We start from the raw sequence: 25,101 nt of genomic DNA, 5'->3' as shown, positions 1-25,101 counted from the left end.
CAACGAAAGGGAAGGCCCTCATAATCCAACAGTTGAGATGATATTATGATTGGATACTTATTCAGAAAAAAACTAATTATGTTAAGTATATGTACTTGTTAATTGAAAATATAAGTAAGTATAAAGTCTTTGCCTTTGTTATAGTTCCAAGAAAGAGTAAAGCTTTTTCTCATTTGAGTTCATCAATATAAGAAACTTAAATAGACTAAAACTTTGATTTGCATTATCATCTTGGAATGTCTCACAACTTGAAGCGTTGGTGATGAGACATCACCGGGATTTAAGTACCCTTGACTAAAATGGTTATGTACATTTGGAAACTTTATTTGTATCTTAATGAATGAATAAGTGGGATGGTCAAGATGCTCTAGATCAATTTTTCGATTTGAAATGCTATGCAAGGGAGTTAAACCTTCTAGTTAAACAAAAAAAACTAAAATTATGGGTTGGGTTAATCTCCAATTGATAAGTAGAGATCAAGATTAGGACATTGACATGTGTAGGTTGAACTAATCAACTTAATCTAGTAGTTAAAATCTTACGTCATCTTCTTGTATTTCCCTTTATAGGTATTAAGATGAAACGATTAGAAGTCGATGCATCATTTTACATGTAAATTATTCTTATTGAAAAATATTATCATGTCAATGTGTGATGATTAGGTCATTACTGCATATTATTGTTAATAAAGTTGTATAGCAAAGACTTTGGCGATAAGATGTGAGTATCTGAATGTTAAATAAAATTGGCTATGAGTAGATAGATGGTGATGTGTGTTATAAGTTTAGTTTTCTTAAAAAAGAATCCAACCCTATCTTTCCAATTATAAATTAGTTGCATTCTTGTATTGATGTTTGTATTTCTCTAGTACTAACCTGTTAGATATATCGACAAATAGAGTGAGTATTTTAGTATCACTTCATTAGGATTGTTTGTGTAATTATTTATTCATATAGGATAAAATTACACCTTACTTAAGTTGACTTAGGTAAATGCATAACATCGCAGTTTGCATATGAGACACTTAGGGATGTGCATACATTGAGAGTGAGTATGTAAGAGAAATTCCACCTTTTATGGTGTGATATTGTTGTTACTTTATCATATCCACTTATTGTGGGATGATAATTCCACCTTCTGTGGTTGAACCACCTCATGTGAAATATTTTATTATTTCTCCTACCTACCCCTACCTACCATTGCATCTCATTGAGCCACATGTCATCTTTGTGTGCTCTCTTGTCTTTTAGCCTTGCCTTTATAAGTGGGCTCATCTACATTGTATGTGACTTTTAATGATCTTTTGATAATATTGAGAATACCATTTATTCTCTATTTTGCCTCTCTTTTGTGCTATTCAATGTGCTCTTGATCTTAGTTATTTTCAACAAATTCTTACATGGTATCAAAGTCATTAGGGCTTCATTGAGTAGTCCTTTTGGAGAGCTTTTGGAGCATTCATATTCCAGATCTAGGGAGCTACACATTTTGGAGGTGTCCTATGGTGATTTTGACCTCAACGTGCATCCGGAAGGTCATTTCCAAAAAAATTTGAGTATAAATTCGGCCATTTTTGGAGAAAGTTGATTTTCGAGCCTTTGGAGGAAAAAAATTACCCAATTTAGGCACAGTACGATTTTATATTAAAAAAATTATACCTTTTTCCTACAAAAAAAATAATTTCATTTTTTATTTCTCAAAAATTCGCAGATTTTTTTTCATTGTAAGAAGTTATTTACTGTCAGCACCTGTAGATTTGCAGGGATATTTGTACTCCTCTAACCTCCGACCCACTCTGGTCGCTCCTCGCTGCTCATTTTCTAGCACCCACCGGCAGCCCTGCTGCTCCACTAGTCTTCCTCGCTGCTCTGCCATTCTTCCCGACAACAACTTTGGTGCCATCCACGCCATGCACAGTACCCGACGAAGGCTCTTCATCGTTGCCTCCTAGCAACTGCCTCCACACCGCAACCACTGGTTTAACTCCCTACCTGTTCCTTCTCGACTAGCATGCTCCTACCGACAACCCCACTACCGACAACCCCACTACTTGCAGCGACACGTGGAGCCTCTACATTTGCCCACGCAAACCGTAGTCACTGCCCACTCTATGCTAGTCATCAAACACGTGGCACTTACTCAACTGGCCATGCACGTGCAATCGTATCGGTCGTACTGCCACGCAGCAATCCCAGTCGACAGTCCAGTCACCTACCACACGGACCAAACACGCCATTCATCCGTACAACCCAGGTGGCAATCCAGTCAACAATTTACCGTACTGCCATGTCATTTACATTTTGACACATGTCACATTCTGATTGGCCACGTCAGAAGTCGTACGCCACACCTGCACGGTCAACCTTCTATACAGTCCAGTCAGCATAGAAGTAATTATTTTGTATTATACGGAACCATTCAACGACTGCCACGTGTCATGTTCATACGGTACAAACAACCATGCAAGGGGGTGCAACATTTTGGTGACGAATAGACAATCATCAAATTGAAGCTCGTGAAATGCTGATGTCAACACTGTGTCAGCCCATTTTTTTAAAAAATTGGACCCCCTCCAATGAACTTTTTGATTTTGCAGGCAAATTTTGAAGGGCCATAACTTGCTCAATTTTGCTCCTTTTTGGGTACAATTGTTTTGCACGTTGGTGGTGCTATATTCTGATTTTGGTAGACAAATTTTTCACGAGTTTCAGTTTTTAGTGATTGTACCTTTCCAATCCTCGTTTTTGCAACTTCAAAGGCTCCGTTCGGGCTCATATGACCTCTTTTTCCGGTGTCATTTTTTTGAAAGTGCATAATTTTTCATCTACTTTCATAATCTGCCATCAATTTGCAATGATTTTGAGTGGATATTTTACTTTCAACATTTGGTCAATTTTGACCCATTTGGTACTTGTAATTGCTTGGAGATCATTTATATTTTTTATTTGAGTCTGTAAGATCCTAATTGTGGCAGTTGTAAAACACAATCAAAAGTCCACCTTGCCTTGTTTTGCAAGTGGTCCATTGTATATGCACTACAAAATTATCTTTTTTGGGGGGTTTCTTCATTGAGTGAATTTGGGGAGGGGGGGTTCTCTTGTGCTCTTGTCTTTTGATCTTGTGCTCTTTTGTTTCATCACGGGTTCACATAAGTTTCCTTTGTTAACTGCACATAACTATGCTTCTTAGAAAATTGATGCTTGGAGCAAGTTATTGGAAAAAGGTTTAATACAATATGTTGATGGAACAATAACAGCACATGCGGATCCTAAGGCTGATCTTAATGCTCAAGCTGAATGGCCCATGAAAAACTCTATGGCTATTGGTTTTTTAAGGAAATATGTTTCAAAAGATCTCATCTTCCATATTTAAAAATGTAGAACAGTCGAAGAGGATTGGAACAAATTTGCTTCTTTGTATGGAAAAGTTGATAAGGTTAGGGGGTACATGCTTGATAGTGAACTCTCTAGCTTTGATCCCAAGAATTTTGATTCTATTGAGGATTATGTAACCAAAGCTAATGAGCTTAGAGCACAACTTATTGATTGTGGTATAAACAAGGATGATGATCAATTGGCTTTCAATTTGGTGCACAAGCTTCCATCAGAATATGCAACCTTTGTCTCTAGCTTCCATACTCAAAGATTGACAAGTAGTTCATACTAGGCACCATCTTTTTCTACATTGACAGAATTTTTGATTCTTGAGCAGGATAAGTTGAGGCAAATGGAGATTCTCAAGTCTTCAAAGTCTGTGGTTTTGGTGGCTAATCAAGGGAATCAAGGAAAGGGCTCCAACAAGAAGCATACGCACTCTAAGCCAAAGCCACACCAAGAGAAAACACAACCACCCTCTCCACAACAAAGTGATTTTACATCCTCCTCCTCATCTAAGGGGAAATCATCTAAGGAGAAGTATTTTTGTGCATATTGCAAGAAGTTGGAACATGAACAACAATATTGTTATAATAAGGATATTGATGAGTTGAAGCATCTTCTTGAGAAGAACAAAATCAGTTTACCTTCTAGAATGTCTACTTTAGCTTATCCTTCACCCTCTAAAGAAATGGAAATTAATAAGGGTAAGAATCACACTTCTTGGACACGTGAAGGACAAGCTTTTTGTGCTATAAGTCATGATTCAAGGAGATGACTTCTAGATTCAGGGGCTTCTCATCATATGGCATCTTCACAATCTATGTTCTCTTCATTTGAGTGTTGCCACATGCCACCAATTTAGATGGGCAATCATATCATATTCATGTAACTCCTTGAATGATGTGTTGTGTGCACCTCATTTGACAAATAATCTTCTTTTCATCTATCAGATCACTCATGGGGCAACAAGGAGAACTGTGGAGTTCACATCTGATTCAATTATCATTAGAGACTTGGAGAGTAGAGCTATCCTTGCAACTGGGGTGGTGGATCATGCATCTTGGTTGTACTCTTTTTCACATTTTGGTCCTTTTGATGATGTTGATTATTCACATGATGATCACACTTGTGTTGATTCAGCTATAAAGGAGAATTTTGGTTACTTGAACTTGGGGATTCTCACATGTGAACCCGTTCTTGAGACTAGCATTTCATTTCCTCCTCTTGATATCACATCACCTATTGCACCAGATGATGCTACAGTTGTGCCTACTTGTGATTTAGTGCAGTAGGATATATCTTGTCTTCCAACTTCGGTTCATTGGGATGCCTACTTGATAGACATTGCAGGTTTGTTTGTGGAGTCCTACATTGCAAATTTGGAAGACATCATTGATGATATTCATATTCTCTTTGATGAAGATGATCCTTCTTCACTTGTTGCGAGGGAACACTCTGACCCTCTTGTTCATTCTCTACATGATCATTCTTTCGAGGTTGACATGTGAGTCTTTGGATCTTGTGCTACATTCATCTTCATTAGATATTGGAGTACCTTTTTCAGTAGTGTGGACAAGTACACCTGATTTGGAGAGGGCAACTTTCAGCATCGACATGGGGACACTTGAGCAGTTTTTAGAGACTCCACACATCTTGATTTTTTTTCGTACATCTTCCCTTCATGATTGGGGAGACTTCATGGATACACTTTTGGTTTTGTTTCTTCCCAAGGGGAGGAACGTTGTTCGACGTTCGTAGAGCAATTTCTTCATTCAATTTTGACCTTCTACCATTGGTGTAGATTTTACATTGAGGGGGGGCTACTTGGTCTCTCTTCTCTCTTATGGAGGGGACTTTTTCCTCACATGGGGTTTTGTCCTTCACATACTTCTTTGAGAGTTCTCTTGTATATATTCATCTCTCTTTTGGTGGGGGAGTTTTTTCCCACGTGGTTTTCTCCATTTCTCCGATTGTGAGATTTATTTGCATTGGTTTGATTGCATTTCATTTGTACATAGGTACCTAACACAGCCTAGTAGCTGGGACCCATCTTGCATTGTTAGCTTAAGTGGATTCCCCTAAGTTGCACTTAAGGGAGGGTGTTGGTGTAATTATTTATTCATATAGGATATAATTACACCTTACTTAAGTTGACTTAGGTAAATGCATAACATCGTAGTTTGCATATGAGACACTTAGGGATGTACATACATTGGGAGTGTGTATGTAGGAAAAATTCCACCTTTTGTGGTGTGATATTGTTGTTACTTTATCATATCCACTTATTGTGGGATGATAATTCCACCTTCGGTGGGTGATCCACCTCATGTGGAATATTTTATTATTTCTCCTACCTACCCTTGCATCTCATTGAGCCACATGTCATCTTTGTGTGTTCTCTTGTCTCTTAGCCTTGCCTTTATAAGCAGACTCATCTACATTGTATGTACTTTTTAATGACCATTTTGATAATATTGAGAATACCATTTATTCTCTATTTTGCCTTTCTTTGTGCTATTCAATGTGCTCTTAATCTTGGCTATTTTCAACAAATTCTTACAAGGAAAAATATAATAGGGTGAATGAAATTATGATTAATTAGAAGAAAATTTAATGATTGTTGGAGTATTACTTTTCACCTATGGAATTTTAAATCTTACTATCTGGAATATTAGTTTGAGTTCCTAGTTTATGACTAATGGAGTTGTCACTATTTATGACAAACAAGGTATTACTCCATAATGATCTCGCTAAAAATGACTAAGTAGGTGGTGGAATAATGGGAAAGTTAAATAAAAGAAATACTTCAAGTTAACTTATTGTTGGTAAACAGATTTGTCCTTCTTAAATACCTTTTAAAAATGACTCCCAAATGCCCAAATTGAAAGACAAAACAAGAACCAACAGTTGAGTCACTTGCAATGGTGAGTGCAAGTGCTCTTTGAATTTTGATACAGCTCCCTTCGTTGGATAAAAATATATATTTTCTGAATATGCTTTTAACCAGAAAGCAATAAAGGAAGACTAACATCTACCCATAACCATGAAAGTAGATGCGAATAACAGATTTATATTACAGTGAATGAAGGTAAGTAAAACATAGTTTAATTATCCACACCCACGAGTATGCCCTTTCCAACAGATTAAAATGCTCTTGATGCTGATCGAGTCTCTCTCATGCCTCAAAGGACAAGGGGGATCAGAATACCCAGACAAAGAGTTAACAACAGATTTCTTTCCAAATACAAATTATTTCTGAAATCCAAGTTTCAGAATTAAATGCATACACAACTTTTAATGTAGCAGAAAAGGCAATGAAAGGTAATCACAAGAGAAACAAAGTTCATTGTAATCAAAAGAAAATATTGACAAATCCACAGATCAACAAAATCTTCTTTATTCTATCAATGCCAAAAATGTGAGCTCACAAACTCAATTTTTCTGAAAAATAAAATTGTGCAGTCCAGAAAACAATGTTGTCTTTCCTTTTTTTACAGCAGAAAGATAAAAAAAAGAAAAATCAGAACCATTCTCATTTCTTTCATTACATATATATAGCTGAGAATTTCAGTTATCAATAACTGATTCTTGAAAAGATTATTAATTAATCTTTTCATTTATCTTCTATCTTCTTCCAATAACTCTTTTTAATTTTGCTTCAAATCTTTTATCCTCTATTCTTTTCTGAAAAATATTTGAAAAGAATGTAAATTAAACACATCTAATTATGTGTTGACAGGTGGTCATTTCTTTTATATCTTCATTTCAAAGCCAAGTCTCCACCGTGAGCTTCTCATAATAATAGTTTTCTCAGAAATTTGTATAGACCCATACTCAGAGATCAATAACTTTCGAACGCGATAATATTTGTCCAATCGCTCCGGTGAGGATTTAGAAAACTAGATTTTCTAAAACCTATCAAAAATTCAACACGATCCAACGGTGCAATTAAAAGTTATGCCCCCCGCACCGAGACTGATTTTTCTATCTCAGAAAATCCGTGGTTACAGGTTGCATTGAAAATTATAAATATACATGCCCAAACTTGCACATGGATCACGATTTTTAGGTGCCATTTGAAGGAATGAGCTCTATTTTATGAAAAAGCTCTCTTTATAATAGAGAAGGATTGTAACTCTTCAGATTTTTTGTAATACCATGAGCTGCTGAAACAATTCTTTGAAAATATTATCAACTGTTATCCTTTGTTATCAACATATGAATTGATAATTAAATCCATCTTTCAAAAAACCGAATCTTCCTTTGTAACATGAAGGTTGGACTTTGTATGTGTTAGTGTGCATATCTCAAAAGTCATCCAAACACTTTTACTCTCAGCTCGATGATCATTTTTAAAAACATCCACATTCTGAACCTGTGAACTTTGAACTTTGAACCTTGAACCTTGAATCTGTGAGGTTCAAGCAAATGGTTCAAAAACACAAACTGCACCCACAGTATAATTCATTGATTTTTTTTTCCTTCCATGTTCCTACGCGTTGAACTTTGAACCTAAACAAAAAAGGTTCAATGGTTCAAGTTCAATGAACAAAAATTACAAAGCCCGAAATTTGAACTTTGAACTTTTTGAACCTGCGCGCTTGAACCTGCGGGTTTGAACCAAAAAGGTTCAAGGTTTAAGTTCAATGACAATTGTTCTTTTGGGCTGTCATAGAAAAACCTGCATAACTTTTTACTGGGAGCTCCGCTTATTATGAAATTTTAAGTGTAGAATAAATAAGTTGAGTAGGGCATAACTCAAAAATAATTTTTGCATATGACACATAAAAATCGAGATTTAATTGTTTGGGCATATGGGTAACCCAAAAAATAAACAATTAAAATCTCCTAGCCGACATGGAGTTTGGCCATAAAAACTGGTCATTTTGGAGAAGAGGATGTTAAAATTATCTCTGTAAAAGAATTTATGTCATCTTTCACAGAATTTGAAAAACAATGACTTATTTGTGACTCGCAAGTAGGGGATATCCAAGAGGGTGCTTGAAAATTTGAACAAAGGTGACCGACACTTTCAACATTAAAACATTAGCAATAGCTGGTTTTTAGCTGATTATGAGGCTTTAGGCACGAGCAAAAAATATATGGGTAACACTTATGAAACTAAACATCCTACTGCATCTTCTATTGTCGATGTGTTGCCTACTGTGGGTGTGCTTCTAATCTTTTATGTCTCAGGTTGTATCATGTTTCCTGTATAATTCCATGGATATGCTTCAATCCTACGCTCATGTAACTTAGCTTGTCGTACACTATGTTCTTGATTTTCTCTTTCCTGAGTATGGCATTATACAAATGCAATTAAAGAATATGATTTACACCATGGGAAAGCGTTGGTAGGTGGCTTTTTGGCACCTATATTGCATTGAAGTGGGCCATGTACGAGTAGGATGAAAAGATTGTTGAACAAGCTATCGTGGTACACAAGAAAGAACTTGGAATCGCACTTTGATGTTTTCAGAGCATTAGGGGAAGCGTATCAGTAGTAGATATAGCTAATTTCGCACACATAGAATTTTCAAATCATACATTGGATTTCAAGTTATTTTTTTGGTTGTCTCCGACTTAACTGCTTATAACTAAGGATCCGGTTTCTGGGTAGTAACGATGGATGCTGTGGAAATCGTTATATGCGGAAAGGTCAAAAAGTGGTCATTTAAAAGTGTCGTCCCATACATAAACACCTTTGCGCCAATAGTAGATAACTCATAATTTCCAGTAGTAGTCTAGTAGTAATGGACAAATGCCCCAATAGTTATGCACAAATGTCCTAGTAGTGGTGCACAAATGGGCCAGTAGTGGTGCATAAATGAGCTAATAAAGGGCAAAAAAAACTGAAAAATTATCCATTACTGATACATGTGATATTCATTAATGAACTTTTCATTATCATTTTTTGGGCTCCTTCACAATCTACTAACGAAGGGTTGGGTTGACAAAATGGCATCTACTATTGAAACTATGTCAACTACTGATACCCTTCCCCTACTTTACCCAATTACACGTGGTTCTTCGACCTCATGCTCATAACACTACAGATGAAGGCCACTGCGTGAATAAATAATCAGCTGCCATACTTGGTTTTCACTGTAAAGGGTGTTTGGGCTGTATGTCTTCTATAGGCCATTTTGTTTTTAACCTTGGCATTTGTTTTTTGGTTGCCATTTTCTGTTCCTTGCACCTTTTTCTGGGATATACCAGTAATTATGTGGGAAAACCCCATCGGATTCTCCTCCTGTCTGAAATCGGGAAATTCCTGTCACGGTTTTACCATCATTTTTCCTTTCTTGCATGTTTTTTCTCGGTGTTATTCCAATTTCCACGTACGAAAGGCATGTTTACTTAGTCATGATAATTTTCTAGTCATGCAAATTGCACATTTCTGAGCTATATATTTTATAGTGTTAGCTTTGGTAATGATCTGTTGTTCACTATATCAATTTCCAGTTGCATGAATACCTCCTATATTACAAGGAAACAATCCAAACTGTAATCTGAACACCCAGACAGCAAGCAGAGGAATCAGAGATAAATGTTTATGTTAAAAAATTATAAATCTGTCATCATCATATCTTCAGATGTAAATGAGATCAGAAAGTATATACTCCTCTATATCAATCATTTGCTGAATCTTGAAAACTGTGTAATCTTAAATTCCAGACAGCATATCTCCTCTATTCTATAAGTATTACTTTACAAATAATGAAAAAAACATTAGCATTCACTGTCACTTATAATTTCAGAATTGAAAAGTGATATTATTATTCATTGTATAATAATATATAGATTTAATCCTCTAAAATTATACGCATCTTATTTACACCATCTATCCATACATATAATCATAAAATAATATATACATTAATAAATAAGTATTATGTATCATGGATACAAAAATTTATTATTTAGTTTTTTACATATTAAAAAATATTAATACTTTTAAATAAAATAAAAATTCTAGCCATTTTGATCATAATTATTTCTTCATTATATAATATTTCCCAAATTTATAGTGATTTTTCTATTTCTGACATTTCCACTTTGTGGTTGTTACTCATTTATATACTTGTGTGACACATTCTAAAGCATAAATAGATGTTTTGCCAGAAACAAGATTTAAAATATTAATTGTTAATGAGTTGTTTACAAAAACCAAAAAACATATTAAAATAAAGCTATTGTTTAATGTACACATTATATACACTATCATTAACAAGTAAAATAATAAAAAATGTGAATTTTTTAGTTAATAAAAAATGTGAATATTTTAGTTTTTTAATTTTAATATTTTATTTATAAATATATAATAATAAGATGATTAAATATTATGATTACTTTAATCATTTAGGTATAGCATGATGGTTAAGTTGTTGCATTGTTGTAGTCATCAAGGTTCAAACTCCCATAGACAATAATGATTGCAAAAATTGTGTCTTCATTGATCCATTCTTTTTATGGGTTTGAACCTTCACATTGCAATTGTTGATATTGATGTTGAGGTCTTTGTGATCCAAACCCTCATTAGAATAGTATGCTTGTGGGTTTGTACCTCTACCAACTATTAAGCCCACAGATTTGGTTTATTCACAATAATATGATTTTACTATATTATAAGGCATTAAGTCAATAGTAAAAGCGTAAATATAATGTTGGAAAAAAATCATTTGCAAAAAGTGTATGAATTTAAATGATCTTTTTCTTTCTTATTTTTATGGATGGTATTTGGATGAAAAATCAATTTATAAGAAAATTGTTTAGAATTTTGAATGTCAAATCCACTCAATGGGTTTCTTTCTCTAGTTAAAAATAATAAAAAAATATAATTTAAAGCAATGTGTGATGTGAATATTTTCAAATTCTTATGGCTTGGTATTAATGTTTAGTAAATAGTAGTAGATTACCAAAGTTGTTATTGAAAAAATATTTACGGAATACATCATTAATATTATTTACCATTATATTTTCAAAACCTAAAAATTTATTAAGATGAACAATTTGAAAACTCTATTTTTCTTTAACATTTCATAATTTAAAGAACTTAAGTTAAAAATAAAATACTTGTTAATTTTTTCATGTAAAAAATTCTCTATGTAATTTATTGTCACAGTGAGCACTTATCATTGAAAAAATTATATCTTGTAGTTAATAATGAGAAAAAATGTCTAGTCTATTTTTAGAAAGTACTTAAAAAAAATTATATCTTGTAATTATTATGAGAAAAAAATTATAAATTATAATAACTCCACGTAAAAAAAATTAAGAATAAAAAAAATCTCTTAAATAACGACAAACATTTTCTTAATAAATATAAATATTCCATATAACAAACAACATTTTTTACTAATTTCCATTCTTGTAATTTAAGATAATCCTAATCCTTAGAAAAGTACTCTTGGGAGTGTACAGCTAAATCTCTTTTGACCTCTGAAATAATCTGCTAGCCCCTAGTAGAAGAAGAAACATAAAAAAACCTTGAGACCATGTATTCACATTGTCAAAATATGCATAATAACTATAAATGTATTCCTGATCAACATACTACTATACTACTAATTCTATTGAGTTTAATTATAATTTATGTCAAAATGTAAAAGAGCACAAACTTACATGTGTTGTGTCAATAACTTTGCTAAATGGCAGATAAAACTTGTCCCGATGCTCTCTAACATTCTTGAGTTTGTAATAACTGGTAAATAACAAAATTTCAAATTTCATAATTTGATTAACAAAGAAAATGTATTTACCAATTAAAAACACAAATAACAATCAAGGAAACCCTTAAGATTAAAGACAATCTCAACAAATTTAATTCATAGATAAAAAGTCCAAACCACTTAATTAAAATGAAATTTAATGTATTTATTCAAAATGTATAGAAAAAAATAAAATCTCACAGCATCATTACCAACTACATAACACTCATATGCATTATAATGTATACAATTACAATTAATAATAAATTATAATCCTAATACTATAGATGAAACCCCACTGGCTGGAAATGAAGCATTTGGGAAAGAACAAATAGAGCATCTCATAAAGCAATTCAAGAAGGGCACTTAATCACCCCAAAAGCCTATTGGGGCTGAAGATTATCTCAAAATTTCAACTATCCCAATCATCTCAATAAAAGAAAAAAAATAGTTGAAGTGACTATTATAACTCAATGGAGCAACATGGCAAACAAACTCTCAACATAGGATTTAATGGAAGGTAACAAGGAATCTTTTTTTAAACATCTTATTACTCAAGGAAAGGAACTCAAGTCATAAAGGGGAGAAAATAAATATATAAATTTAATAAAGGCATCGGGTGTTATTTTTCTATTGGCTGACATGTTGTAACCTTAATTTTTCTCATTCTCAGGCGGAGGTTGTAGTGAACAAAGACGAGATCATTCATTTAAAAAAAACTTTTTAAAATGTTTTTTTTTTGTCATTTTATTTAACCCAACCGGCAGCCAAGTTTCAGGCACTGGACTCACCAAGTTTGGCGATTTTGCCTCCTGGACTCGGCCAAGTCCGAGTCCGAGTTCTGCAAACTCAAGAGGCATGACTCTGACCCCACCTTGGGGGCACTGCCCCCAAACCCCCGTCGAAAAATATGAGGGGAAATTGCGTTGATAGAAGTAGGGAAAATTTAACCTCAGAGTCTGACACTAATTGGATTGACCAAGTAGATATAGAGGCTGAGACTATAGCCATGGAAGAGGAGGAGCAGAGATAGGAGATTTAGAGGCATATAGTGACACAAATGTTCCTAATGTTGGTGAGCATGGCATGGTGTCACGAGGAGCGGCTATGGTTTTCGAATCATCCAGGACCTACCTTAGACGCCTTCACAGGGGGCCGGGGCCGGAGGGTGTAGGCTCCTCTGAGCCTAGGCTTGTAGTTGAATTTACCTTTGGTATTTGTATGGAACATTTGATGATGATCATATGATGACATGGATTTTTTATTCCATGAGCTTAGTAATATTTTATACATTTGACAATATTTATATATCTATGTTTGTTATTTCCTTCAGCTACAATTTGTGTTTATGCTTATGTGATTGATGTATACTTGTGTATGTGATCAAATGAGCCGAGTTTGATGATGTTACTGTGTCTTTAAAGTGTATTCAATAAAGGGTGCATGAAACAAGTTTTAAATCTTTAAAAATCTCTAAATTTCTTGAGTTTTTCACTTTCCCGAGTCCAGCCAAGTTTGAAGCCGAGTCTAACTCTGAGTCCTGAGTCCGAGTCTGGGTCGGCCTTGCCAAGTTTGAGCCGAGTCCGAGTCTCGTTTCTTTGGGATTAACCATAAATGTTGATTCCACCAACCCAATAAACTTAAATAATTCCTTCCATTGTGTAGTACAAATATTAGGATGCATTTGATATGAACCAAAAATGCTCTTCATTTTGTTCACTCTTGTACACAAGAACTTTCACTATTAATGACCTAGTTATACATCAAAAATCTCATTTTAGTCGAAAATAGATTATCCAATGAATCACATGTATTCATGTTTTCTAATATGCATGAAATAATCATTTGATAATTCAACTATCACACCAATGTAAAAAATCATATAATAATATGATACAAGAAGATAATAGGATTTAGTGGATACATTAGGATTGATCAGTTTGAAAAATAAACAACTGAAGTGCATGAAACACCACAGACAAAACTACTCCAATAGCTATTAATTTTGCTTGAACCAAACAATGCATTTGATGGTAATATTTATTTCTAACCACCCACATTTCAAAATTGGATTCAAAAGAGTCCAAATTTCTATTATGGACATTTAAATTTTTCAATTAGGGTTATCCATAAAATGCAAAGCTTGACACTAGTGAATTACCAATTTCACAAGGTTTGTATCAACATTGCATCATTGTTGCATTGGAGTTGTGTTAGTGCTTGACCTAGATGATTTGGGGCAATCCATTTCAATTTCTCTAGACACAATAAACTTCAAAAGGAAATCTTCTCAATCTTCTCTTGTTTGTGTTTTGCATGCAATAATCTACTGTTGAAAATGGAAATTCTATCTAATCTAATCTATTTGCAATCAGATACAATGAATGAAAAAGAATGAGAAACAAGTAGATTTGAACAATATTGAATAAACAAATGGCTCTTTCATTTACATAAATGAATTCGATGTTTTCTGAGTTTTTAGTTTACAAATCAGAACATGAAGCTTAAAAAAAGCTTAATTTTTTGGTTTGAAGGAAGGAAGTTCAAATTTTTGATCATTTACATAAATGAATTCAGTGTTTTCTGAGTTTTTAATTTACAAATCATAACATGAAGCTTAAAAAAAGCTTAATGTTTTGGTTTGAAGGAAGTTCAAATTTTTGAAATTTGTTTTTGCATAAAAGAGTGAGTTTTTGACAATTTTTTTCACACCACTACTACTCATTGTTGCTCTCCACTTTCCCTCGACCAATGCTTGACCAAATAAGAGATGCCTTGAAAAAAAAAATTACTTTCAGTTTGAACTTTTAACTTTTCGTTGTTTCAAAACTTCTCTTTGAACTTCAATTTTATAATTTATTTTTATTAATAGTATTGGGTTTTAATATTATTGTGATTTATTAATATAATTATAATAATAATATACATAATTTAATATATATAATGTTTAATAAATATTAAATATTAAATATTAAATATACATAGTAATAAACTAATAGTTTAATCTTTATTATTTTATTTATTTTTTATGGAGGTCCAGATTTGTGAGCATGATGGCCCCAACAAGGGCACGAAATCCGCGAGCCACCGGCCTAACAAGAGCCTTCATACAGTAGTTTTTGCCACCCGATACAGAAGCACGAGCCAATAGTTTGAAACCTCTCCGGCTAAGAGGCAAGGACTGAGGGGTATCCATTCTGCCAAAATTCGCCCAGGACAATCCTAGCCTCATCCCTTATGATGTCGGAGCCTTTGCACTTGGCAAGATTTAATTATTAATTTATTGTATTGTATTTTTTTTTATCGGTTAATTTATTGTATTGTTAATTCAACCTATATATAACATATAATCGTTTAATTTAAATTGTTTTCTTGTCGGTTAATGTCACTCTATGAGGTCACGCCCATTAATTAAAATGCAGGAAACTTAACTTGGCCTGCACCAGGTGAGGCCACAAATGGGGGGCCTCATCCCCACCAAAACCCCTTACAACTAGTTTGTGCATGCCCTATCAATAGGGGTGCAACAAGGCAAGTACAACACTCCAATCTATTGTCTCCCTAAAACTTGCAAAAAGAAACAAACTTTGCCCTCCATATGAGACCCCATGAATGGGATACTAAACACCAAAATAGGCAGCAATACTAAGATTTTTCTCCACATTTAGCACGGGAGTGAAGCTGCATGTTAAACATAATCTCAATTTTCTTCCTTTTCCTTTGCACCACTGTCCAATTTTTCTCTGATCCCCTTGTGCACCTCGTCTCATCCAAGTTGTCCCTACCTCTGAGAGATGCAACAACCGAGCTCTCTATTTGTTCTCCCAACTCTGCAATTGGAGTAGGAACCACAACAGCTTACACGATGTCCTCCCACAGGAGAACACCCATCAGTAGCCCTCAGCGTGGTATGGAGAAAGAGGCATCCTTGCATTTGCTAGCTCTAGAGCAATCCTGTGGGGCAGTAGCAAGGGATATGTCATCATGGCATGAATCTTCTTTCTACACTGAGTAGTGGTGGGGTAAAAAGTCCATCCACCAAATAGCTTGGCTATCAACTTTACATTTTGGACACTACACAACAATATGGCCAACTTTAAAGCATCTATGACAACGAAAGGGTAAACCCTCATAATCTACTAGCTGATTCCAACACCCATCTGCAATTTTTAGATAGGTATCTGCAGGCAGATTTTGCCATAGGTGCTATGCATATAGTTCAAAGAGCCTTCATCCACCCCTAAAAAATTTCCCCACTGAATTACCCATGGCCTCGAAGCAAGAGTCAAACCAGAATTGTAAAGGCAGGTTCACGAGTCTTACCCAAACTGGAGTTGTATCAAAGGATTCGATGATAATCAATAAATACTTCTCACAACTCCACTAATAGTCAAATAAAATTGTGTTTCTGTCACGAACATTGTGAAAAAAACCTCAAAAAACCCCATGCAAAGGGGTAGATCAGGACATCATCATCCAAAAGGGGACGCCAAGAGTCAGTATTCCATTGATGCAGCACAGAGAGGCTTAGCCAAAACCCTCTAAATCTTCAATCAAACCCATCTCTGTAAAATACACTTCACTCTGCGATTTCTCTTTTTATTCCCTCACCAAGATACACAATAGGGTAGATTCCAGCATGAATGGGAGGCCAAGATATCGAATCTGATCCCAAAGATGTTGAACTGGAACCATGTTGTTGCACCAGATCTGCAAGTGACCTCTCTGGTCCCATCCCACACGAAGGTCACGGTCCATGTCCAACAGCAATCAACGGCTTAATCCCTGCACCAAACTGATAAGATCGCCATCTCCCATGAGCATCATCTGAGTGCATGCAGGTTCATGCCATTTCTGTAGAAACCCGAAGCATTTGGCATCGGCAGCAGCATGTAATAGGAAAATAATAATTTAAATCAATTCTTATTACAATATTAATTTATTAAATTATATATGAAATAATTAATATTATATTTACATTAATATTTCACCATAGATTAAATATTAAATTGTTAAATACTAATTTGAATTTTAATATTTCAAAAATATGTAAAATTATAAATTTAAATATTGACATTTATTACTTGCATCTTCTTACTCTCAAATAGAATGAGTACGAGGCACAAAGTTGTGAGACGTAGATCAGAGTGAACTGATTTGGATTTTTCAGCTGCCACACAATCTTCACTTCTTGTGAAGTCGGACACCCAGCTTTTAGTGCAAGTGGTAGTGGGAATGCATGTGGTTCATCTACTCTACTTGCATCATCTAATGTCAAGGATGATGTTGATGTTGGTCATCATGTTGGTCTTCACGATGACCCATATGATGTTGATTACTAATTGTATTATTTTAATATTGAACCAATCAAAAATGAATTCAAAATATCTATCATGACATTCAAGTTTTGACAAATTGATATTAAATTAGTATATTGTATTTGAAATTGTAATATTTATGGTATTTTTGTTTATCATGTGCATGATATGTGATATTCCTAAATTTATTTTTTGTTTTTTGGCTGCAAATATTTATGATTTTTATATGTTGTTTTTGAAAGGACATACTCAAACATATCCAACCCAGAAACAAATTCTGCCCTACCACACATACCCATATCCATACCCAATTCGACGGCTAAGGCAAATGATATAGCAAATTGGATATTTCTTGAAAACGTGGGAAAATTTTAGATTCCTGAAAGATTGGAGGGGTCTAATTGACAACTATTAAACACACCATCCTTCATATTCTTAATCAAAGAAGTCCAATCAAGATGCTTGTAATTAAGCAATTAAACAAGGTAATCTGATTTCTTCATATTATTTACAGTATTAATAGACTTTGGAGCAAGCAGTTAACTAGGAAATCAGACTCAGAAATATCAAAAGGAATCCAAATATTATCAAACATAGAATAAATTTCCCACCTGCAACTTGTATAAGATACAATGCATTTGGGAGGTTCAACTGCAAAAGAGGCTAGCCAGACGGCAAGTCTTCAAGAGATGTCTTATTGACGCTGATAAAAAAGTCATGACAGATAAGTCAAAGATATATTCCATTGACGTGTATGACAAAGTAAAGCAGGCATTGCAAAGAATATTAGGATGAGGTGGAATAACCTCCCAACTCATACTTTACAATGCCCCTAGTTGATAGAATAGCCTTGGTGAAGTCTAGAAGCCTGTCAATAAGGATATTCAAAATCCATTAAAGAGAAGATGGGTGCAGCATATGTGGGTAAGTGCTAAATATATCATCATTGCAGAAGTGGTCAACATAGACAAACTGTTGAATGAGCTTATGCTTGATCCAAAAAAGTCCATTGAATAGAGAAATATGCTTGACATGGCTCAAAGCCTGATCTTTGCCAATATGATGTCAAAATCAACAGGACCTTCCAACTATATGATGACTAGGATGATATTGAAATGGCTCTATGCTCTTGGGGGATTGATTCCTGATTCCACAACCATATAATCCTAAGTGGCTTGTGTTTTATTCAATAGGGGAATAAGAAAATTATCAAACTGTTGGAGCTCAAAGAATTTCAATAGACCACAAAAGAGATCCCCAATTGTTGGGCGGATAGTGCTAGCAAGGAATCATACAGGAAAAAAGGGTAACTTAGATGATAATGCCACCATCATCAAGATGATGGAGCAATCAAAACAGCTAAATGTCAAATCTTATTTTATGAAAAAGAAAACGAAGTCAAAAGACTCAATCCCAGCACCTTAAATATGTACATTTTTTATTAATAATAGTATTCAACTTCATAACATGTAAACTCCAGAAAGACTTTCATCTAAAATTAATACCCTTGGAAGAACCCTTTATGCAATAATGAAACCACAATGCAGTAGAGCTGATTTGTTTTTCTGCTTATCTGCATACTGTATTATTGAATTTTCTCTACATTTTTATGCTCTAGTTTATAAACAAAAGGAGTAAGCAAGCAAATGAAAATTTTAAGTAAAATATATATTTATTTATAATATAGAGAAGAAAATGACATATGAGGGAGCATGAGAAAAATATGAAAAAAGAAGCATGAATCAACAAGAAGTTGAAAGTGAATTATGTCTAAAATGTATGGAGAAGCCGTTAAAACAAAGAACTTTATGAAAACTTCAAGGGTGAAGAATGCAATTTGAGAGCCACTTTCATTACTTTGCAAGTATAACCCTAAGAAAGGCTTCAGATCATTCCCCTCCAAAATAATGTCACTTGGGATTTTCATGGTGCAGGATTGGAATTTGTTGTGAGCATATAGATATGATATGTGGGCAAAAAGCAAGCTGATTCGTCACAAAATTGTTAATGAAACGCCACCCTTAATGGATTCAGCATCATAGACCTCAATTAAAATGAGATTCCTAGAAGACTTTCAAGAATATAGCTAGGCACTTTGATTTGACATGATAAGATACTTGATATTATGTTGTTCCAGTGAGATTTTCTATCAACAATAATGTACTTTCACCACTTGAATGATTTCATGTCCTTCCATTGAAGAAAATTTAAGAATATTCAATCTACACCTGTTAAATCTTGTAACAAGAGAAAGAATGTTACTTTGTCTCAAGAGAGGCTCACTGGTAAAAAAGACTGCGGTTAGAAGATCAAACAGAGTGGTAGCCAAAACTCCTGAGTTGTGGGAGATAGAATAGTTTTCATGAAATTAAGAAAGGAGTCAATAGTAATTCTCATGCCTACCTATTGCTCAAATTACTTTTAATATATATAAAAATTAACAAAGGTCCCATCCCTATTAAAAATCAAGCCACAATAAGACAAAGAAAATATTCAAAAGAGAGAAAACAATAAGTATGTACAAGTGATGGGTCACAAACAACCAGATCCATCACAAATATATAACGAATATCATCTCAATAGAAGAAAGCAAATGAATAAGATGTCACGTCCCCTTCACAAAAAAGTAGCTCCAATGCCAACGGTAAATGTTCAAAGACAGAAAATAAATTATTGTCTACAAACAACATTCCTCCTCTTGAGGAGAAATAGAACCACTAGTGAATATAGAAGTCATTCCCATAATCTTGGCAAATAAAGAATCCAAATCCAAAAAAGTGCCTCTCAATGCAACTATAGTGTTCTCATGCTGGAAAAAATCTCTCCCCCAAAACATGAACTAAATGCCCAATCAAAGAAATGGAACCAAGAAAGAGAAATTTGAATTGCATCCAAAAACACAAATGACAAAGTGATGACATATGTGTCGTCAAAGAGGTAATACAAATCCTCTAATGAATCTATTGAGACATGGACCAGCTAGGACTCGAACCTAGGACCTTCCATACGCTGCTGGAGTGCTCTACCACTGAGCTACTGGCCCCTCTTGGACCAGTCCATCGTCGGTCCAGATGTGGCTTATTTCCAACACCAACACCCCCCCTTAAGCCACAACTCTTGTGTGCTTGGGGCTCCTAGCCTGGACCTGGCTCTGATACCATGTTGAGACATGGACCAGCTAGGACTCGAACCTAGGACCTTCCATACGCTGCTGGAGTGCTCTACCATTGAGCTACTGGCCCCTCTTGGACTAGTCCATCGTCGGTCCGGATGTGGCTTATTTCCAATACCAACAGAATCCTCCAAATTCAAAATGTGAGACTCCATAAACAAGAACGAAATATTATCATAAGTATAAATCACAATGAGGTGGATCTAAAAGAATTTTCTTGCTACACAAAATCAATGGAAGGTCTCAAATAAGTAGTACTATACTATGAAATACCAATAGGTCATGGAGATGTGATCTTGAAAGGAGCAACATGAGGAGACTCTATATCATCAAATATTCAAAACCTTAAGAATATTCAATCTCCTCTAAAGTATCATCATCAATGGGTATGAGGTAACCCATAGTAAGATCATCTACAATGGTTGACACACGACAATCTCCATATATCTCTCAAATCTTGGTTCAAAGTGTGTGTGTGCACTCAAGGTCTGGACTAGCACACATAGTGTCACAATCAATACTAAAACAAATTAATCCTACAACATAATCAATATTGTTTTCTCATGCTAACTTCCTCCTATGTGTAGCTAATTCAAGTATGAGTCCATGAAGATAAGGAAAAAGATTAAGCCACCTAAGTTGTGTTAGAATGTTATTTCGTCAAGACTCGTTATCTTCATTCAAGGTCACCACAAAATGGTGAATAGGAAAACCCATGATACTCTCCTCAAGAAAATGAATAAAAAATCAATAATCTCAATATATAACAATAAGATGAAATGAAGTATACTCACGGAAACATAACTTTTCAATTTGCCAAAATGTCCAAGATATCAATTAACTGACAAATTTAAAAATAAAAGATACTAGGGATTGAGTTTGGAAAAAATACATGCGTTGCTAAGAGCTCATCAATACCTTTCCAACATCTATTCATTTTTTTAAGATGGAAATTCTCAGCTGAAGTTATGAGTCTAGAAGCAAAAAGGCAATTTGGACTTCAATCAACGATAAAATGAACAAGCAAACAAAATAAAAAATGAATTGTACTATCGCTCAGAGCTCGGAACTAACTTTTGGACATCTATTCGTTTGCAAAATTAGTGACACAATATGCCCAAGATATGCCCTTTGGAAGGAAACTGCCTTCTTATGTCAATAAAAAGAGGATGAAAACACTACTTATGGCTTAAAAACACTTCTCACAGTTTAGAAACACTATTCAAGGCAGGAAAAAATATTGTTTGCAATTAGAATCAATATTTATTGTTGGAAGCACTATTCACCCTCAAAAACATATTCTGCAAGGTCATAAAGCCCCAAAAAAAGTTTTTCCTATTGTGATGTATTCACACAATGCCCCATTGCAAATGGAGACCCCCACTTTTTCGCTTTCTAGGTTAGTTGTCTTAGCTTAGTTGTTGGTTGTTGTCGAGTCTTTGCTATTAACCTTTTGTTTGTAGTTGCTCAGGAGCTGATCAAGTCTCTTTCTTAAGGATGAAGTGAGGTTCAACACTCCCTTTGCGCAGCCAAGGCATAATCACTTCCACTTATCCCAGCACTGTCAGTGGGTGCCCAAACCCGATCACACCCATTTCCATTCCTCACCATTGCCATCACCATTTCACCATTCCATTTCCTTCCATTTCCACCTTCTCTATCTCCATCCCGTAGCCCTTCCATCTTCTCTACTTTCCACTTCCACCCCTCTATGCCTTCACCACATCCCTCACATCTCCCCTTCCATTTCCACCTCCCCTTTCATTTCCATTTTCCCTCACTCCCTCTCATCTCCTTCCATTTCTTTCCATTCCCCTACCCCTTACCCTTTTTACTAACCCTTATACCCCCTATTCCACTTTACTCCCCATATATCCTAACTCCTTTACTACCACTTATACCTCCCAACTTCCCTTCCCTTCACCGTAGCACTCTTTCCACACATCCATATCTCTTATGTCTCCCTTTCCTCCAACATCCCATTCCTCCTCTTCCCCACGTAGCAGCTCCCCTTACCACTTCCCTCACATTCCTTCCACCTCACATTCCTCTCATACCTGCTGGGCCCCACAAAATCTGAAATGGAGATTTAAAAGCTTGTCTTAAGGCATAGCATTTCCTTTGACTTCCTTTGCCACCATAGCCTTGCTTGGGTCCCACTAATTAAATAATGGATATAAATCAAAGTTTCTAAGGCATTTCAAGCACGGACAGCAGCACTTCCTTTGACTGTCCTAATCAGCATTGCAAGAGGTGAATCATTTCCTTTGCTCCCATTTTGGAGCGATCTCCTCCTTAAGGTCATTTCCTTTGCTCTAAAATAAGAGCGATTTCTCTCAAGCACTTCCATTGCCTCGTAATTTGAGCGATTTCCTTTGCTCATGATTTTGAGCGATCTCCTTGTTGAATCATTTCCATTGCTCTAATTTTGAGCGATGCCTTTGAGAGAGCATTTCTATTGCTCATGTTTTTGAGCGATGCTTTTTAGACCATTTCCATTGCCTCCCAATCTGAGCGATGTTTGCTGGATGGTACTTCCATTGCTCTAAAATTTGAGCGATCCTCTTTGATTGTATTTCCATTGCCTTGAAATTGGAGAGAGGTCACTTCCAAAGGCATTCATTGAAGCTATTTCAATAGCTTTTATGCATGGAGAACAAGAAACTTAAGGTATAAGGGGATTAAACCAAGTTGAAGGGCGAACTTAAGTGATTTCCATTGCCTCCCAATTTGAGCGATCTTCATGAGAAGTCACTTCCTTTGCATTGAAATTTGAGCGATCTCCTTTTAAGTGACTTCCATCGCTCTCAAATTTGAGCGATCTCCACCTAGAAGTGAATTCCTTTGCTCTTGATTTAGAGTGATTCCTTTGCTTGAGAACTGGAGCGATTTTCTTATGTAGCACTTCCTTTGCTCGTCATTTTGAGCAAACATTCCTAGAGGCACTTCCTTTGCCTCCAAATTGGAGCGATCTCCCCTTTAAGCACTTCCATTGCACTTGAATTAGAGCGAACTTCCTATCAAAGACAAAACAAGGCATATAAGAAGCACCACCTAGGAGAAAAGAGGGCCCACTCAAAACAAAATTGATCCTACTTTGAACAAAGCATGAGAAGAAGAATCTAGCACCAGCAAGGATCAAAGGGGCCCACCTAAAACCAGAACATGAAGAAAAGTCTTAGCACCGCCTAAGAATAATGTAGGGCTCCAAACATTGAGCAATCATGCTTTACCTCCAAAACACCTGATGTATATTAAAGAAAATAGATGCCAGCTAAGTGAATAAAGCTGACTTAGGCAAAGACAAGTCAATCTAAAATATAATCAAATAAAATAAACATTTTTGAAAAGCAAGTTGGCTTAATTGGATTGAGATGAAAATATACATCCCTCCATCCAATAGCGCCTATATAGAGGGGTATCTTAATTCATTCAATACAATCTCTAATTCTGATCTGCATTTAAAGACACAGTGAATTTCATCTAAGACAGTAATTTTGTAATCATTTTGATCATTGCATTTGATCAAAATGGACTTAAAGAGGGCGATTTTGACTTTGAAAGCAGATAAGGGCAGAATTGTGTGAGAATTCACATTACATCAGACCAGCAACGCATAAAAAATCAGAAATCATATCAAATTAAGAGGGTGTGAAAAGGTTATATATCATGTGTGTTTGATATCATATTTGTTTTGTTTTGCAGATAAGAAAGGATGATGATGCAAATTGCAAAGCAACACCTTGAAGGAATAAGAGAGAGGAGATTGCAAGACCTACACCATCATGCAACTTCAAGGGGAAAACTTCATCAGCAAGCACAAGAGTATCAAGGAAGGTGACTACACAAGAAGGATTCACTTATACTAGAGCATGATCCACACATCCAAGTATATGGATGAAAGAATCAACTACATGAAGGGAATCACAAAGAAAGAATTCCAAAGGAGTGAAGAGGCAGTTGTGACATCAAGGGCTCATTCCAAGGCAACATCAAAATTCAAGACTAAGAGGGAGTCAACATCTACACCTTACACCTTCATGGCTTTCAGCATTGAGACATTCAAGAGGATAGTTTCAGAAGAGTTAATCAAAGTTAGAAGATCAGCCTGAATAACATGATATAATTTGGAAACACGCCTTCATCATCATCACCACATTGAGCAAATAACTAATGTTGAGTATCAAGAGATATCGCTCAACATTCCGTCATGATGATCTACCAAGTCTACAAGCAAATTGAGGTGGCATCCTTGTCACCATTCCAACAATCATAAGGTTTCACCTCAGCATGTCCGGATTCAATGAACCAAGCTCATCCATGGGTGCACAAACTCCAATGTACCTACCCCCATTCTCTTTTGCCCTTTTTTCAATTCAAGCTAGTTTAGGGCAAAAAGCATCACAAGATTGCAACATCAGAGGATCAAGTTCCAGCAATTCAAGCATTCAACAATTCAAAGTAGGACCCCTTGTGATTCCAGCATAATCACATCAAACCATTGAGCTTATCCACAAGTCGTG

The 25,101-nt window shown here is 35.2% G+C and overlaps 1 protein-coding gene across 4 annotated transcripts in view; it reads right to left on the bottom strand.

The window, feature by feature from the left end:
• Nucleotides 1-11,676: 11,676 nt before the first annotated feature.
• The window catches only part of LOC131046218 (protein ARV 2), a 79,052-nt gene continuing 65,627 nt past the window's right edge, over nucleotides 11,677-25,101 (bottom strand). For all 4 annotated transcript variants that reach the window (XM_057979905.2, XM_057979906.2, XM_057979908.2 and 1 more), the window contains 2 exons: nucleotides 12,003-12,081; nucleotides 11,677-11,839 (listed from right to left, as the gene is read on the bottom strand). In XM_057979905.2, the coding sequence (XP_057835888.1) occupies nucleotides 11,833-11,839; nucleotides 12,003-12,081 (86 nt within the window). In that variant the 3' untranslated portion in view covers nucleotides 11,677-11,832. The remainder of the gene's footprint in view (nucleotides 11,840-12,002; nucleotides 12,082-25,101) is intronic.

The sequence above is a fragment of the Cryptomeria japonica genome, chromosome 2 (genome assembly GCF_030272615.1).
Source record: "Cryptomeria japonica chromosome 2, Sugi_1.0, whole genome shotgun sequence".
Classification (NCBI taxonomy): domain Eukaryota; kingdom Viridiplantae; phylum Streptophyta; class Pinopsida; order Cupressales; family Cupressaceae; genus Cryptomeria; species Cryptomeria japonica.
Note: the sequence above shows the minus strand (reverse complement) of the source record. Positions and strands in the feature narration are given on the sequence as shown.